The 16,057-nt window shown below is 38.6% G+C and overlaps 1 protein-coding gene across 1 annotated transcript in view; it reads right to left on the bottom strand.

The window, feature by feature from the left end:
- Positions 1 to 16,057, bottom strand: part of COL24A1 (collagen type XXIV alpha 1 chain) — a 127,736-nt gene that overhangs the window by 107,140 nt on the left and 4,539 nt on the right. The window contains exons 2-3 of the mRNA XM_017805305.1: positions 14,747 to 14,808; positions 6,939 to 8,236 (exon numbers count right to left, since the gene is read on the bottom strand). Coding sequence (XP_017660794.1) covers positions 6,939 to 8,236; positions 14,747 to 14,808 — 1,360 coding nt within the window. The remainder of the gene's footprint in view (positions 1 to 6,938; positions 8,237 to 14,746; positions 14,809 to 16,057) is intronic.

The raw sequence follows: 16,057 nt of genomic DNA on the forward strand, positions 1-16,057 counted from the left end.
CTGTTCAGTTTCCTATTAAAATCTTCTAACAAGAATAACTTATAGCACATTTGCCCTGGTATATAATGAATATCATTCTCTCCAAGGATAATGTAGATTTTTTTTCAATGCTAGTATGTAATCACACGTATCTTTCGCAAATGAATTAGATTATTAGTCAGCATATTGGACAGTGTACCATCCCCTGCATATCTAGTTGTTTTGACCATGGAAACTCTTCCTTTTCTGTATGTGACTACTGTTTACATTCAAACCCCCAGGATCTACTTCATTGTACTCAAATACAAATGAGAGCTCTAGACTAAAATCTGCACTACTTTATATTCCATCTATCAAATTAGAGTTCTACAGATAGATGAGCTACTCCTAAGGGTGAATTCAGCTCCCATCCAGTGCCTGCACAGCAAGCCCCAGCTTTAACAGATACCGTGTACTTTCTGCAAGAGAAGGTGGGCATCAAGCAAGTCCAACCTCATGAAGGAGGTCAGTCGGGATAGGAGGAAGAGATTCAAGTTGCTCTTTTACACAGACTTCCTCATGCTCCTGTGTTCTATATGTACAACAGCCTCTCAGCTGAGACACTGGGCAAAACACTGTCACACTGCCCACACCGAACAACGCTGAAAGCTGGCAAGGATACCAGGAAAATCAGAAAGGCAATTATAGTTGCTGAAATGGCCAGTCAAAGGTTTTGCAAAAATGGAAAAAGAGAAAAAAAAAAAAAGAGAGAAGGGAAAAAGACAAACACCTTTTGGGGTTTTATTAGCAATGAGCAAATCATTTCATTAAGACAAAAACTGCATTTTTAAAATACTTCGGTTTTGTGTAAGTGATACTTCATTTTTCTTGGAAAGGTAATGTCACTGGCAGAGAAGACAGCGCTGATTATGGACTTTAGGCATTGTCAACCTAATTACATTCATTTGTCCAAAATACAGACCACTTGTGGACAATTCTGAGAAAACCACTGCTGTTTTTGGAAATTTAAAAAAAAATAATTTTCTCTTCAATTAATCATAATTATCTTAGGAGTCTAATCGTATTTGGGAATATTTGTTTGTCCGTACACACTACATTAAGTCAGGCTGAAATCCATACCTGCATTTCCCCTTTCTGTGCAATTTAGAAGACACAAATCTGTGTACCAGCCCTGGTCTTTAGATCAAACCATAACATGTCATACTTTAGCACAGAAGGTTCACTATTCACCACGGTTGCACAACTGCTCACTAGCATCCTCGTATCTTTCTGAAGTAAAAAGACCCCATGTTTAACAGCACAAGAAATGTAGCAGACAGACACGTGGAAAACTCTCGATCTGGCATTCTTGTCCAGGTTCAAAAATGCACTCAAAAGGGCACAGAGAGCTCCCGCCCTGCACTGCTGAAGCAGTATGTTTTGTAATATCTCCTCTCAAATTGTAGCTTAAAAGATGCACTTTGATTAGAATATTAACCTGGGACTACAAAAGAAAAAATATTTTTATTAAGTAGAATAGTTGCAACTATTCTGCAGTTTACAGTAAAAAGGTCTTCTATATCCCTGTTTCAAATGCTTTCTACATTTCCTTAAAAAACCATTAATAGCCAAACCCCTCCACTTTCCTAAGAGAAATCTTATTAGATCCCTGATCTTTGCAGATGATTTATTGAATGAGGGCAGTGAGAACATTTTTCTCTATGTGGCATCTATTTTTTTTTTTTAAATAGCACCTGCCTCCTTTGCAAAAGAAAACAAACAAGCAAACAAAACCCAAATCCAACCCAATTTCACTTAGATTACACTAAATCATAAGTAATTATCCCTTTTCAGACAAAAAGAAAACCACAAAAAGAAGAAAATCTAATCACAACCACGCTCTGAATTATATTTTGAACTATTCAGACAAAGATTAATAGTGCTTTCTCAAGGCATTCTAAAACCAAGTCAGCAATTGTAGATGAAGTCTCTGGTTAACAATAATAAGCAACCAGCCCCAGCAATCCAGGTGTTTAACTGAAGTATTAACAAGGACTCTCCTGAATCAGAGTATATTACCCTTTAGCCTCCAGTACAGACTCCTCCCTGCAACTCAAGCAACATGTCTGCTGACAGTAGACTTTAGTAGAGCACACGTAAGTCTTTCTGGAAATGCTTTTCAAACAAGCTGTAAGAAGTTATTCCATCCTATGTATTTCTACAATCTGTAAAAGCAACTACAACTTCAAATCGGCGTGACTCTTTTAATACTAGCTAGGAAGCTACTTAAGCCTCTTAGGCACCCATGTAAGCCACAGAAGTCAACATCTGAGAGTGAGCCAATCTCTCTTAAACCAAGGAATAAGTCATTTGTTTGAATAGCTTTTCCTCCAACTACTACTACAATAATTAAACAAACCTGATGCAATTAGAAATGTTAATGTGAGTTTTAGTTTTTCACGTCTTAGCCACCACCAAAAAAAAAAGTAACTTCGTATAAATATTACAGATGTAAATTTAAAATTAATTTATTCAATAAGATCATTTTGCTCAAAACAGATCATGTGTATCTTAAGAACAGTACTACAACATTGTCTTCAGGAATTGCAAAAATGTCACTTAGCTGTTGAGCAGAGGAACTCAAGTCCAAATAATCATTGCTTAATGATGAAATAATAGAAGTAGATGTTACTCTTCCAGAAATATTCACTACCTTTCAAATGGTCACTGTAATAAATGTAATGGTGAACTTTCATAGACATTTTCTAGGATACTGAAGCCCTTCTATGGATGCATCTATTTTAAACTTGCCCTATTACCCAGAGGTAATAGGAAACATTTAATTTACATATAGCAAGGCCCTAAGATTTCAGATGCATAGCAATAAATTCTGCATTAAGTAGTTCAAACTTCTGCACAGACATATGTTGATCCCATAGCCATTTAATATCTAAATGCTATTCATTGAAGTTTCTCTTTAGAAGGCACTTGACTATATCCCAACCATTCAAACTCACCTCATCCCAAACACTTCTTTTTTTAAAAGACTAAATTAAAGAAATTTTATGCTGGAATCGTCAAATATCTAAGGCAGGCAAAGCAAAAAACCCATGAACCTTTCTGCACATCATCAAAATACCTGCAGTACATCAGGGAAGTAAACAGATGCATCAGGCTTCAAACCTATTCCAAAATCTACATCCTTTTTAAAGCTCCTCATCCAAAACTGAGGACACGTCTCCAAACTGCAATGTCATCATTCCCAAACCAGTAGAAAAAGTAGCCTGATACTCACCACACCTAGTAATGAATCAAGCATCACAGCAGTATGATGCACTTATTTTCTACTGCAGTGTGATACCAATCTATGATCCTCATGTGACTGTCAAACCAATTACTCCCCCACCCTCTATTCATACTTTTAATTTCTGTACTACTGCACTAAGTTTTATCCCATCGGTTTTGGGCCACCTGGAATTCTGATCCCATCACTCAGAATTCTTCTTTGTGCTCCTATCCTGCTCTGTTTACCTTCTTTAAGAACTTCATCCTGATATTAATTTAATTATTGAGAAACAAGGACTCTACCAAACTTGAATGTCCACCTATTATTTTTGTTCCTTGTTTCATTTGCATTTCACTGGAAATGACAAAACCCACACACTTCTCTTTCCAAATGCCCTAGAGCAGGCAGTCACTTCTGTATGATTAACCTCCTTTCTTTACAGCTGTGGAAGTCCTTCCATTTCTCTCTCAAGAATTCCTGCAACAGTCAAAGCAATGTCATCAACATCAGAAGAACATATATATAGGGCTTTGGATTATGGGTTAAAGTTTTTCAATATGGTTGTGCAGAAGATAGGAAACTGCATCAGTTTTAAACAATCTGTGGTCAGGGAGAGCCTTGGGAAGCAATTTTGTTCACCTGGGAAATAAGCTAGGAGTGAAAGGCAGCTGATGCTACCCTTACTGTTGTTCATTTAGGATCTCTGAACTGCCCTCTCAGTGTTCTCACTCTCACACCTCTTGGTTGCAAAAAGAGCATCTCATTCAGGGCTCAACTCTGCTTAACGCAGGGTTTGCCATCTCCCATTGCCCATTCCTCTAGGCAACGTCTCCAGACTGCTTCTCCTGACCAACTAGAGGGAATACCACCATTTAATCTTCTACCATTCCTCCTCCTAGCTGAGTATCTTCAAAATCCACAAAGCTTTTCCAATAGAGGAAACAAATTCCCAGCTCATTTCTCTTGGAAGGCCACATCCTGTGCAGGTAGACCTGAAGATGCAATTATCTACCAGCAAGTAACCTAAATCAGCTTTTCAGCTCACATTTACCCCTCTGTTTACCAGTGTGGGACTATGCATCGTGTTACTGCAAACTGCTTGGATTGTGCAATGAAAAATATCAACTTGAAAGTTAAACAGTTAAACACACACCACATTTATTTTTGTTATCTTTACAGAGTGCAAACACCCTCTGCAACACAGTGGTTCTTCCAACGAACAGAGCAGCATTTTCTTGAAAGTAGTGTTTCAGGACATCACACTGTTCCACTTTACACTCACTATATTTTTTCTAGGGAAATTGCAACAGCTAGAATTTTAATCAGGGTCTTAATAGTTTTGAGGAAATAGGTGTCCCTTTTTCTACACTATCCATAAATGAAAGCCTGAATTCTGGAATTCTGCTTTGCCATGGTGGGTGAATTCCACAGCTGTGGGATCATGGAATACAAGGGGCCTAATTACAGAAGGCAAGAATCAGTTCTGGTAGATGATTAAAAGCTAAAACAAAGCTAAGTAGTTGAAGAACCACAAAAGCTAGTTCTTGCCTGTCAATTCCAATAGAACGAACATTACTTCTGTGTTCAAATCTTGAAAGAAGATCCAAATCAACCACAACATAATGAAAGAAGTAAAAAGAGGGGGGTTTCATGCCTCATCAGGATTTTTTGCTGCAAGGGAAGTTTTCGAGTTCCTCAATGTTGCTTTTTTAGGCTCCTCGTAAAGATTCTGTAGGTACTTAGAGTGTTAGAGCCACACATATAAAAGCTCTGTTATCTCTGGTCTTCTCTACATGAGAGTACTAGACTGAGAAAGCAAACCAAGATCATCTCTTCAAGTCTGAGGCCAACAACAGAGTCAGGCACTGCACCACAGAATCTGCACGGAGCACAACTCTCCGCTTCATGCAGAGACCTCTTCTTCCTTTGGTGTCAGCTGCTCTGGCAGTGTAGTTTTAACTTTGCCTCTGGTACAGTGGGTGCTGCAGGCCCCTTCAGCTAACCTAGTGCCCTCAAAAGTCTATATTACCTTCCCAGCTCTGACCTTTAAGACCTTGAGCATGTTATTTAAATCCTGATCCAGCAAAACACCTCAGGGTAAATGCACCACATTCACTGCTACAGACCACAGTCTGCGTTCCTAGGTGAGACAAACTTCTGCAACCCCACTCTGTAAGACAGGCATAGAAGATCTTTGAACCCTCCAAATAATCAGCTGCCATCTTTGCCACTGTGTGTATAGTGCCTGTATGTAAGAAAAATACCAAAACAAAGCATTTGGTTGGAGTTTCTTCATAACTCAAAAAACCTATATCATCAGCAGCAGCCATTTCTGCACCATGTAAAAAAGAACAGATTTAACTTTCTTGGCCATGACTCACTGAAATCAAAACTAACAAGTTATATGCTAAAATTAAAAGCTTCCATTAGTGGTTACCAAACATCTTAAGGTCCAAAAATGGAAATTAACCTCATGTTGATGGCAGCTACATACTTAGTGATATGTCTCCATAAATACTATTATAAGGGAAAAAAAGAATAAAAAAGACTGACTTCACATTAAAAAAAGATTAAGCAAGAGCACCTCTAAACTAGTGTGAATTACTTGTTAACACATTTTTCAATTGTGCAGCAATTCCTTTGTGCCTGGATCCTGTTTAGAGTAAAAACTGAACTTCTGAATAGGTTCTTGATTGTTGACTAATTTAAGAAAAAATATTTCAGTCCTGAAAGAATAAACACAATAAATTTATGGGCTTATTCAAATATATATTAGAAACTGCTTATCCCATATTAAATTGCTTTCCAGTAATAACCACACAGATGAACACTTACACAAATCAAAAAAAAAGGCAAAAAAAAAATAAAAGGCAAGTGAAATTATTTACTCCATGTTATGGTTTAAAAAATTTAACCAAAAGCTCACACAAGCATGAAGCACAATCTGTCATACTCCCCAGGCTACGCAGAACTGATGTTCTTTCTGGTCTGCAGCTTCATATATACTGCCCCCATTTTTATCTATTAAAAAGTTTATGAGCCTTGTGCACACAGTAAGGAAAGGATAAACTGGTTTCTATTAGAAACACTACTGTGCATTTGCAATTGTATCAGGAATCACTTACCCTATTAACTGAAAAAATGCTGCAAAATCTCAAAAGACTGTTCTAAAAACCATTTTGCATCCCAATAACCTTGGGTTATGAATGGTTTTACCAGACTAGGTTCTGCAACTGCTCACTTTCTAGTACTATAAATTTTGATAGCATTGCTCATCTAAGAAAACTGAGTCAGTCTTCCAAGCAGACTGGTTGTTCTTTTCATGGATCAGCATCTGTATTTGTGAACTGTATGAATTTAGCCTGTAATTTTATTAAGTCAGCGGTCTCTGTAATTAGCAGTTACAAATATCTAGCTGCATTCAAAATTTTAAAGAAGCCTGTGTTGCCTACCACTTCACCAGAATGTGAATGTCTTGAATGTCTTTATATTCTTCCAGTAAGTAAAAATATATGACACTTACACCAAAATTACATGCAAGAAAGGGACATATTTAAGGCAGACAAACATTTGTACAGTACAGCTGGGAGAAGTTGCAGTCACAGCTCTGGCATGCTTTGAGAGGTTTCTTTCAAAGCCTCTGTTAAATGTATATTGCTGCATTATAGTAAGAAGAGTAATAAAGATAACTTACAGGAGGTCCGGTTTCCCCCTTTGGACCTCTGACACTTCCCATTTCAAATATTTTGCCAAGATCTTCATAGTCATAAGCATAATTATTAATACCAATTTCATAACTGCTTTCTGTATGATAAGTCTCATCAGCATCAAGTGCACCTTCCTGCCCTGCACTGAGTTGATTATCCAGAGGGAGCTCAGCAGGCAAACTGTACAGGGTTGTGTTGAAGATTTGCTGCTTTTTGCTTAGCGCATCTAAATGCTGTTTTGCTTTTTCCGTTCCCTTGCTTTTAGTTTTACTCTGTTTTACAGGAGAGATCAGAGAAGGCTCACTTTGTCTGCCTGCTTCTTCTGTGGTATTAGCTGAACTATCTGGATTTGGTCCTGCAGGAGTTTTAGTGATGTTTCTTTTTTTGCTCATCTGCTGCTGAAGAGGCAGATTGACATTCTCCTGGAGTTCTGTTTCAGGCCAAGCTTCCAGCAATGGAGGTTTGGTCTCTGCAAACTCCAACGCAGAGGCATTTCTTGCCTCAAAGTGGTCTGGTAGAAAGTGAATCTGAGCAACATTGGTAACAGGCATGTTTGATGCTTCCTTCCATCTATAAGCTGATATATCTTCCCGGTGTTCCTCATCAATGATCATCTTTGAAAAAATATCCAGCCCATCTGACACAAGTGGAGCTCCTGGCAGAGATCGATACGTTTCAGCCTGGCGACACTGCTGTTTCACATATTTACAATAGTTTGCAGAGGCTTCTGCAGAGGGAATAATATCTAGCTGACATATAACTCCTTCAAAGCTGACAGACCGAGAGTTCATCCTTCCCAGAGTAAATACACCATCCAAATCAAATGTCTCCACTTCAGAAAGTACTTCACTGCTATAGTACTTCTTTCCACATTCAGCATATATTGAGACAGTCTTGTCTCCAATGCCAATGGCAAATGAATGCCACTGTTCATTATGAACACTATAACTGAAGTATACAGACTGCTTCCCTCCAGTGTACACTGCTACCTTTCTCGGTAGCAGCTGGACACCAAACTGCAGTCTACTTTTGTTCCTAATACTGAAGAGGAAAGCATTATTGACTCTGTAAGAGTACAACCCAACCAATATGGTGAACTGATGCCCTAGGTTTGATGGTATGACTTGAATGATGGGGGACTCAATATGTGCATCACTAGTTAGTACAACTCCCGATGCAGTTAGACGAACACCCTGAGGTAACAGAGATGATGCAGAAGGCTCTGTTGTCTCTGAGGGCTCTTGAGCATCTTTCACAAGGCCCAGTTGATGAAGAACATCTATTGCTGTAAAAAGAAATAAAGGGATACTGTTGATTTCATTTACGAGCTCATAAATTCAGATCTATATAAACAAAGCTACACACAACATCTTAACAAATCTGTACCTCCCAAAGCATATATTCTGCACACAGCAAGGCCAACAAATCCCTAAGGCAAGGTACACTGATTTTTCACATAAATCAAACAAATAATTAAAGCAAGACAAAAATTTCCATCTTAAAAAAAAGCCAAGTAAACAAAACAAATACACAGAAAGGCCCACACAATGCACATTGTAGGTTAATTCACTTACAAAAGTGAAAAATCCCCAAATGCTCCCTTCAAACTTTCACAATGATCAATGAACAGGCTTTGCTTAGTTTCTTATTTATTTGGATAATCCTGTTTATTCTCTGAGCAGAGAATTACTTTTTTTTTTTTTACTTTTTCTTCTGCAAAAAATCTTATGCAATAAGACCATGCCTTTTCTCTTTCTCTGAAAAGGTTGAATAAAAGCATTTGAGGGAAGAGTTGCTTTGTTTATAAGAAGGGAAAAACTATTCATAAAACAGTAACACCCTGGTAGAGCACCAAAAGATAGTCACTGGCTCAAAGCAAAATACAAAGGTAGGCCTTGCCAAGGAGCTACTACGTGTTGCAGGGGTAGTTCAGCTGGTACCTGGAAAGAATTGCTGTGCTTTCACCAGAATGTCAATCAGCCAAGGAAGGCCCAGTGCCATTACAGAGCTGGCTTTAAAGGGAATTTTCTTCCCAGATGACTGTATATATCTGTGCTAGCTAGTCAGACTAAAAGAAAACAAAGGTCTTTTGAAGGGGAGATGCAACAGAGTGCACCACTACCACCTCCTTTCCCTTCACACTTGTTTACTTGTACTGATGAGGTGAACTCTGCAGCAGTGGGAGTGGTGAGGAGCAAGGAAAGAGGAGAATAGTCAGGACGCAAGGGGCAGTGCTCCCATATTCTGGCTTATCTGTCCTCCTAAAGAACACAAGGCTGTACAAAACACTGAATTAAGAGTGCACTCCACAGCAGGAAACATTAAGGAGACAGAGAAGCCAACTATTCTACTGATTTATGTCTTATGGATTTGGCTTTGGCATATAGAAGTCTGGAGAGATCTTCCTACAGGGTGGAATTGGCAGTGGTGTTTTCATTGTTGGATTCTGTACTGTCTCATACAATGTGAGTTTTGTCCTTTAACGTTTTCCTTAGCCTGGACCTTACAGTGCCTCCATCTTTTGCCTGGCTAAATATCTTCACCTACTGGACAGAAACACAATCATTTAGCCTCCTGATAAACTGAAGTCATATCTGTCTTGGGGTAAGAAATCAAAGACACTTTAGGTACATCAACAGTCCAAGGTGACCCAATTCATTTGGTATTGCCTACATCAGATTTAAGCATGTTGGAGTTGGTAGGCATAGACACCTTCTTCCTTCAGGATGAACAACATAAAGATACTGATAGGTGCCTTATAATGCAGCTGAAACACTACAAAGGCTTGAGTAGGAGCTAAACACATGCCCAGCAGCCTTTCTGTAGGGTCGCAAAATAAGACAGCATTTAGGGTATCAATTGATTAGTAAAACTGAGTTCTTGTGAAATACATTACTGAAATATTTCAGAAATTGAGTCAAAACATAATCATGGAAATAAGGAACAAGAAGGTTGGGAGCTAAAATATGGGAAAAGGCTGAAGGAACTACATTTGCTTGGCCTTGAGGTGGGAAGGTTTGGGGGAATCTAATTAAAACCATCCATTATCTGAATTGAGGCCATAGGGAAAACAGAAAAGCTGAGGAGTAACAAGCAAAAGCTGCCATACAAGAAATTCCAGCTCCATACAAAGAAAAAGCCTTCTCTCCGCAAAAGTATTTAAGTGCTGGACCAGGGTGGCAGAGACATTGTGTAAACTCCATTAAAGCCCAACTGGATGGGACCCAACAACCTGAACTAACTTCAACATTGACTATGATCTCAGCAGGAGCTAGGAACAGATAAGTTCAAGGGCCCTCTAACCTAAATTTTCTGGTTTTTTGCACAAAGGTAAATCAAACACTAGTTTTCACGGCATTGCACAGTAGTGTACAGTATCATCTTTTTCCACCCCTAACTGGAACAATTTCAGTGAAGCATTTATACCAAAAATTACTTGTAGTATCTAATAGTTCCACTGAGCAAATAAGCCTGACAGGCAGACACTGTTACTTTCTATAGCATTTAGCTGAGGGTATTTTTACTACGGATGTTGTGCCTATATAAAGTAAACAAAGCTATTAAATGGTACAACAAAAATTTGGAATAAACAAGAAAAGGATTCTCTACCATATTAAGAGAAGAGAGCAACTGAAACAAATGGATGTTTACTCCTTCAGTGGAAAAAAGGTCTCCTTTCCCAGTTTCCCTTTCTCTGTTTAGTGAATGTATTCATAGCAAATTTTAAGAATAGACAGATGTTGGCTTAGTTTCAGTGATAAATTATGAAAAGCGCCTGAGATTTCCTTGAGAGTAGTTTATAAATTGGAAACAAAAGTATCAACCTGAATGCACTGTACATCTTGAAAATTAATTACACACCTTGTAGTGTTTCTAGTCATGTTTGAGATTCACAGATGGGCCAAGATTATCCTGGAGAGTAGCCAGTGCAGACGGAGGTATGGAGAAAGCACATCTTTGCAGAAAGTCATGTGTGCGCCAATTTCTCAAGATGTTTTGCCTCAGAGCAATTAATTTACTATGGCTGCATTTTTATCTGTCAGACTGATACTAGAGGTCAGGTTACAGTAGAGCTTTGAAGCACAATGCATCTGCTAATGAACCACCACACTTTCCCAGGACCTCGGCCCTGCCTGGTCTGCCTGTAGTTCTGGAGGAGAAAACTGTCCTTGCATTGCTCTTGTAAAGGGAAGTTAGGAAGAAATACAGGTCCTGTGCTCTGGGCAATGCAATCTCACACATGCAAATAATCCCCCAGTCTGAACACACTGCTCCAGGACTTCTGTGCACTGACTGGGCCAGCTGACTGCACAGAGGAGAACAGCCAATAAACTAACTTAAGGTTGTGCCTAAATATCACATCCTAACCTGAAATATTTGGCAAGTACTTGTATTTTTAAAAATTGTTAATGATATATTTGTATTTAAAAATAACAATGCATGTGATATGTCCAAAATATTATAAATTGATGTATAAAATAAAAACCTTAAACTGTCTTAAAATAGTCAGTTTAAAACGACATTCAAGCCTATCACTACTAATCTCAAACTGCAAGCAAAATTGTCAAATTTTTGGCTCTTCTGATTTGAAAACAGCATATAGTTTACAAGTTATCAAATAAAGAAAAATCATCAGAGAGCATAATGAGGAATAAGACATTCTCCATGTCCTGCAAATAGATTTCTGTGAACAATGACAGGTCCTGAGAGAGCTAAACACAAAGAAATGTTATGTGAAAAATGACATTAAAGAAGTAAGTATAAACTAATTATTCCTCGCTGACTTGCTGCCTGTTAACCCACTGTCAAGCCAAAAGGCTGTTCCAAATTTTTTTGGCCAGTCATTTAATTTCTGATCCAACGTGTATTTTTATTTTATTTTAAGGCTTTCAGAAGCTCTTGGCAGCATACAGGATTTTGGAAGCAGGCAATCCTCATTTTTCCTCCCAGCATGACAACTACTATTTTCTTTACCTATCAGTTGTCAGATTTCTTTGTTTACCCATGCCTGCAAAACATCTGTCTTCACTTACTGTTTACTCAACTCATTAGTCCCCCAAATCGTAACAGCTCAGATTCTTGAAGGGAAAGTTGTTTTAGGTTTTTGGTATCCAGTGCTTTCCCCTTCCATTTCCTAGGAGGACTTTAGAAATTCACAGCCTTACTGCATCACAAAGGGAAGGAAAATCTAACATGAGCTTTGGCAAAAAACCTTCTGACTCTCGTGGCACAAAGAAAGTCCCACAAAAGAACTGGGGAGGAATGAGGGTATTTGCTATTTGATTGTTTTGCACCCATATTTCATTCAGTCTCTTTTGTTCATTTCCCACACTCCTCCATACTTATGACTTCGGTGAAGGCAGGAGCTCTGAGATGCTTTCTCTGTTTCAGCAATCCTAATATACACATTACTCCCTTCCCCTTTACCAGTATGGGTAAGGAAAAGACAAGGGCCACTCATCAGTCAGCTCCATTAGAACTGAGAGTAGTCATCAGGTTGCCCATTTTCTAAGTGATGATGCATTTGCAATTGGGTAAATTAAGATATTTGGCTGCAACCAGTGCTCTCCTGGACACTAGGTCGAGTGGCTGTCATAGGAAAGCTAATGAGATGCATGGATTCCGCATGTCCTTGAGCCACACTCAAAGTACGATTCCTAAAGACTGAGACTGTATCTTTACGTATATTTCACTGAACACAATTAATAGCAGCCTACCAAACTGAACAAGGCATAATTTCTCATGTAAAGCACCAGGCTGTCTCTTCAGCTCAGGAGAGGAGCGTTCATTAGCTAGCATCTTTGTATTTGGCAGAACACTCCTTTTTTCTAAATATAACTGCCAAGAAAGTTTAAAAAACAAAGCGTTAACATGTTCCTAATGAGCAGACAATCCTGATCCTGGACAAACACTAAGCACTGCAAGTGCAATAGTGCTAGCTCTGCAGCTTATAAATGGAGACTGACGGATATACTTGAGCTGCTCTTTTTTCTTTTTTTTTTTTGTGTGGGGGGGGGAAGGTTTCCTCAGTCTGCTGTTCTCTGAGTTGTTTTTTGCAACCTCTTTTGCACATCATGCAAATATAGTGCAAGAGGGGCCAAATTTACCCATGGGCAGCAAGTTGCATCAAGGTTCAATGCATCATTTTTATCCCAAGCAAGGACTCAAAGAAAATGAAGTCATATATGGCATGTGGCACTTGTGTACTGGAATTTCCATTCAGTAAGGCTTCTCCTGTGGCTATCTAGAAATGCTACTGAATAACAACAACAACAAAATAACAAAAAAATAAGGTTCCTTTCTCTGATGGTGACAAAATAAAATATAATTCCATATAATCATGTTGAGACTGGAAGTTTTACCCCATTTCTGCAAAGCTCTGCGCATGGAGGTATTCTGAGCCAAGAGGCAAGTAATCCTTGGACTGCACCCACTTGCTTGTGTCGCTGTGCCCCCAGTCCTGTAGCCTTCACAGTTCTTGCCTGAAGTTTTGATAGAAAAACTATTCTCAGGCTGAGGCACATGAGAAGTGAGAGAAACAGTATATTTCTTTGCAGAGGAGGAGGGTGGGCTGGAAGCATGAAGACACTCAAACCATCCCTGCACTCCTGCCTCTGGCACCCCTCACCTGCTCCCAATGCACCGGGAAACTGCAAACTGCGCCTCCCTAAAACAGTCTCTTCCCTTTCCATCCCTGCAGGCCTGGAGCAGGTCAGGCCACACACATCTAATGGCACTGCCCCTCCTCTGATGAGAACTTGGCTCAGCTATCAGAAGAATCTGGGAAAATCCCATCATCACAAAAGCGTATGTCCTCCATTTAGCCGCATGTGAAAAATCAACAACCAGTATTACCAGGCAAACAACAGGCAACTAATGGAAGGCATAACTACAAAGACAACTGGGGGAAAAAGCAAAACAAAAAACCACAACTGAAAGGAAACACAAGCTTTGCCAATATCTGGGAATGAGGAGCTGGAAAAAGGCATTGGTGAGAATAATGGTGGGAGGTTGCTGAGATATCCCAAAGGGCTCTAACAAAACATTATCAGGAATGAGTCTTGTCTTAACCACACAACCCAGCTGTTTGTATTCAGATGAGTATTTGTAGTTAACACATCAGCCAAGGATGACCTATTTCTTGCTTCACCTGTACAGTGAAGAAACATGGCAGAGAACTGATGCTGCCACTCTCATGGCAAATAAGACATGACTACATGGCATGTTAGCCTCTACCACTTCAACATGCTATTATTCCCAGAGCAAGCTGCACATCTGGTGCTGTTATAACAGCTGGCAGATTAAAAAAGAAACTAAAAACAAGGCAACCTTTCTTCCTCACTAACATCTGCATCTGAATGCAAAGCCAAATGAATACCAAATTTCACATTTTTTTAATGATGCCAGCCTAGACCAAGCCTTTATTATATGCAGTGGTTTGCCTGCAGTCTTAAGTGCAAAGGTAACTCAGTCATAGCTTGCCACCCCCAAGGACACCCACTTGCAGTGAAGACACAATCAAAGCCTTTTCACTGTACAAGGCTTCTTTTTTATGAAGAGCTTGCTTAAATATGTAAGCAATTTCATAGACAGAAAATCTGAGTAATTTTCAAAAGGTCATCTTTTCCAAACTGGTTACTTTAAACTTTTGCTCTCATTATGCTGTAGCTGATATTTTCTTTAAGTCATGTGAATTAAGGAACTGAACCTAAGGTCACTGGTAACAACAGTCATTTACTCTTTTCATCTAGTAACATATTATACAAATGTCCTGTTATAAACAAAGCATTCTCACCTTGTTTGGGTACTTGTGCAATACCCACAGCTATACATGTTGCAATAAAAAGGAGAGCTTTCCTAAAAGAGAAAGAAGGAAAGAAAAAAAACATGTGAGAAAACGTCTACAGTTTCAGAAATCCAAGGAATTAGAAGCTTGATTCAACATCCAAAGTCCATGACAGGATATCACTGACTTCAGCAAGTCCTGAATCAAAGCCATCACATTGTACAACTTATATAGTACATATATTTTTATATTGGCTTTTATTAATAAAGTGACTGCATCTGCTTTATATTTTCTTGCAGCAGCTTTCAAATATGAATGGTGCTTTGTAGTAAATTTCTTCCTGGAAAGAAAACGTTAATGTAAAGAAACCATAAAATAAATGACAAGTTAATGTCTATAGAGATCATTAAATACTTTTGACTTGCTATCAATCTTTTCGCTATATCACATCATAATAGTCCCATAAATGAAAATATTATGTCATGCTTTTTTCTTGTATTATAAAATTTTATCATGCTCTAAGAAAGACATGTTATTGACAGAGTAAAAAAAATCCCATCACATGTCAACTTAAAACTCCGTGCTCAGATATGAAAATACAGAACTGATAGGTAGCATAGGCTCACTGTCCTGGTTTAGGCTGGGATAGAGTTAATTTTCTCCTTAGTAACTGGTAGAGTGCTGTGGTTTGGATTTCGTGTGAGAATAATGTTGATAGCACACTGATGTTTCAGTTGTTTCAACAAATATGTATAAGGTTGATATAGATTATGTGCTCAAAATTTGCTTTAAAATTGTTGAATGTTGTACAAAGAGCATATTTTTTCCATGATTAAAAACAGACTGTCTGCTGTTTTGTATCCATTATCATATTAGCCAGATTCACATCCAATCACACTCTTATCAGAGACTGAATCTTTTAATAAATGAGAAATATATTTTCTGTTAATGTTGCATATCCAGGCACAGATGTATGTAACAATTATAGTAGCCTATATCTACTTCTGAGGAGAAATATTTCAAAAAATCAGAAATATAGTTCTGACACTAACAACTCATGCTCAAGCTGCAGCTCAATCCTCTTGTTTATTAAGGTATGTAACATCACAGATTTTTCATAACATTAAGTGCTAGAGTGACTAAAAGTGCTGGACAAGTCAGAGAACATTTGAGTATCTGGAATGAAGAGATTTTGAAAGTAACAGTTGCAACTGAACACCTGTAATTTCATGTGATGTAACTTTGGCAGGGTAGGAAGAAAACCTAACCACTTCATACAGGACCTTATGGTTCAAAGAGGGAGACAAGGTCCTTCATGGA

Source organism: Lepidothrix coronata, unplaced genomic scaffold (genome assembly GCF_001604755.1).
Source record: "Lepidothrix coronata isolate B3197 unplaced genomic scaffold, Lepidothrix_coronata-1.0 Scaffold12, whole genome shotgun sequence".
Classification (NCBI taxonomy): Eukaryota; Metazoa; Chordata; class Aves; order Passeriformes; family Pipridae; genus Lepidothrix; species Lepidothrix coronata.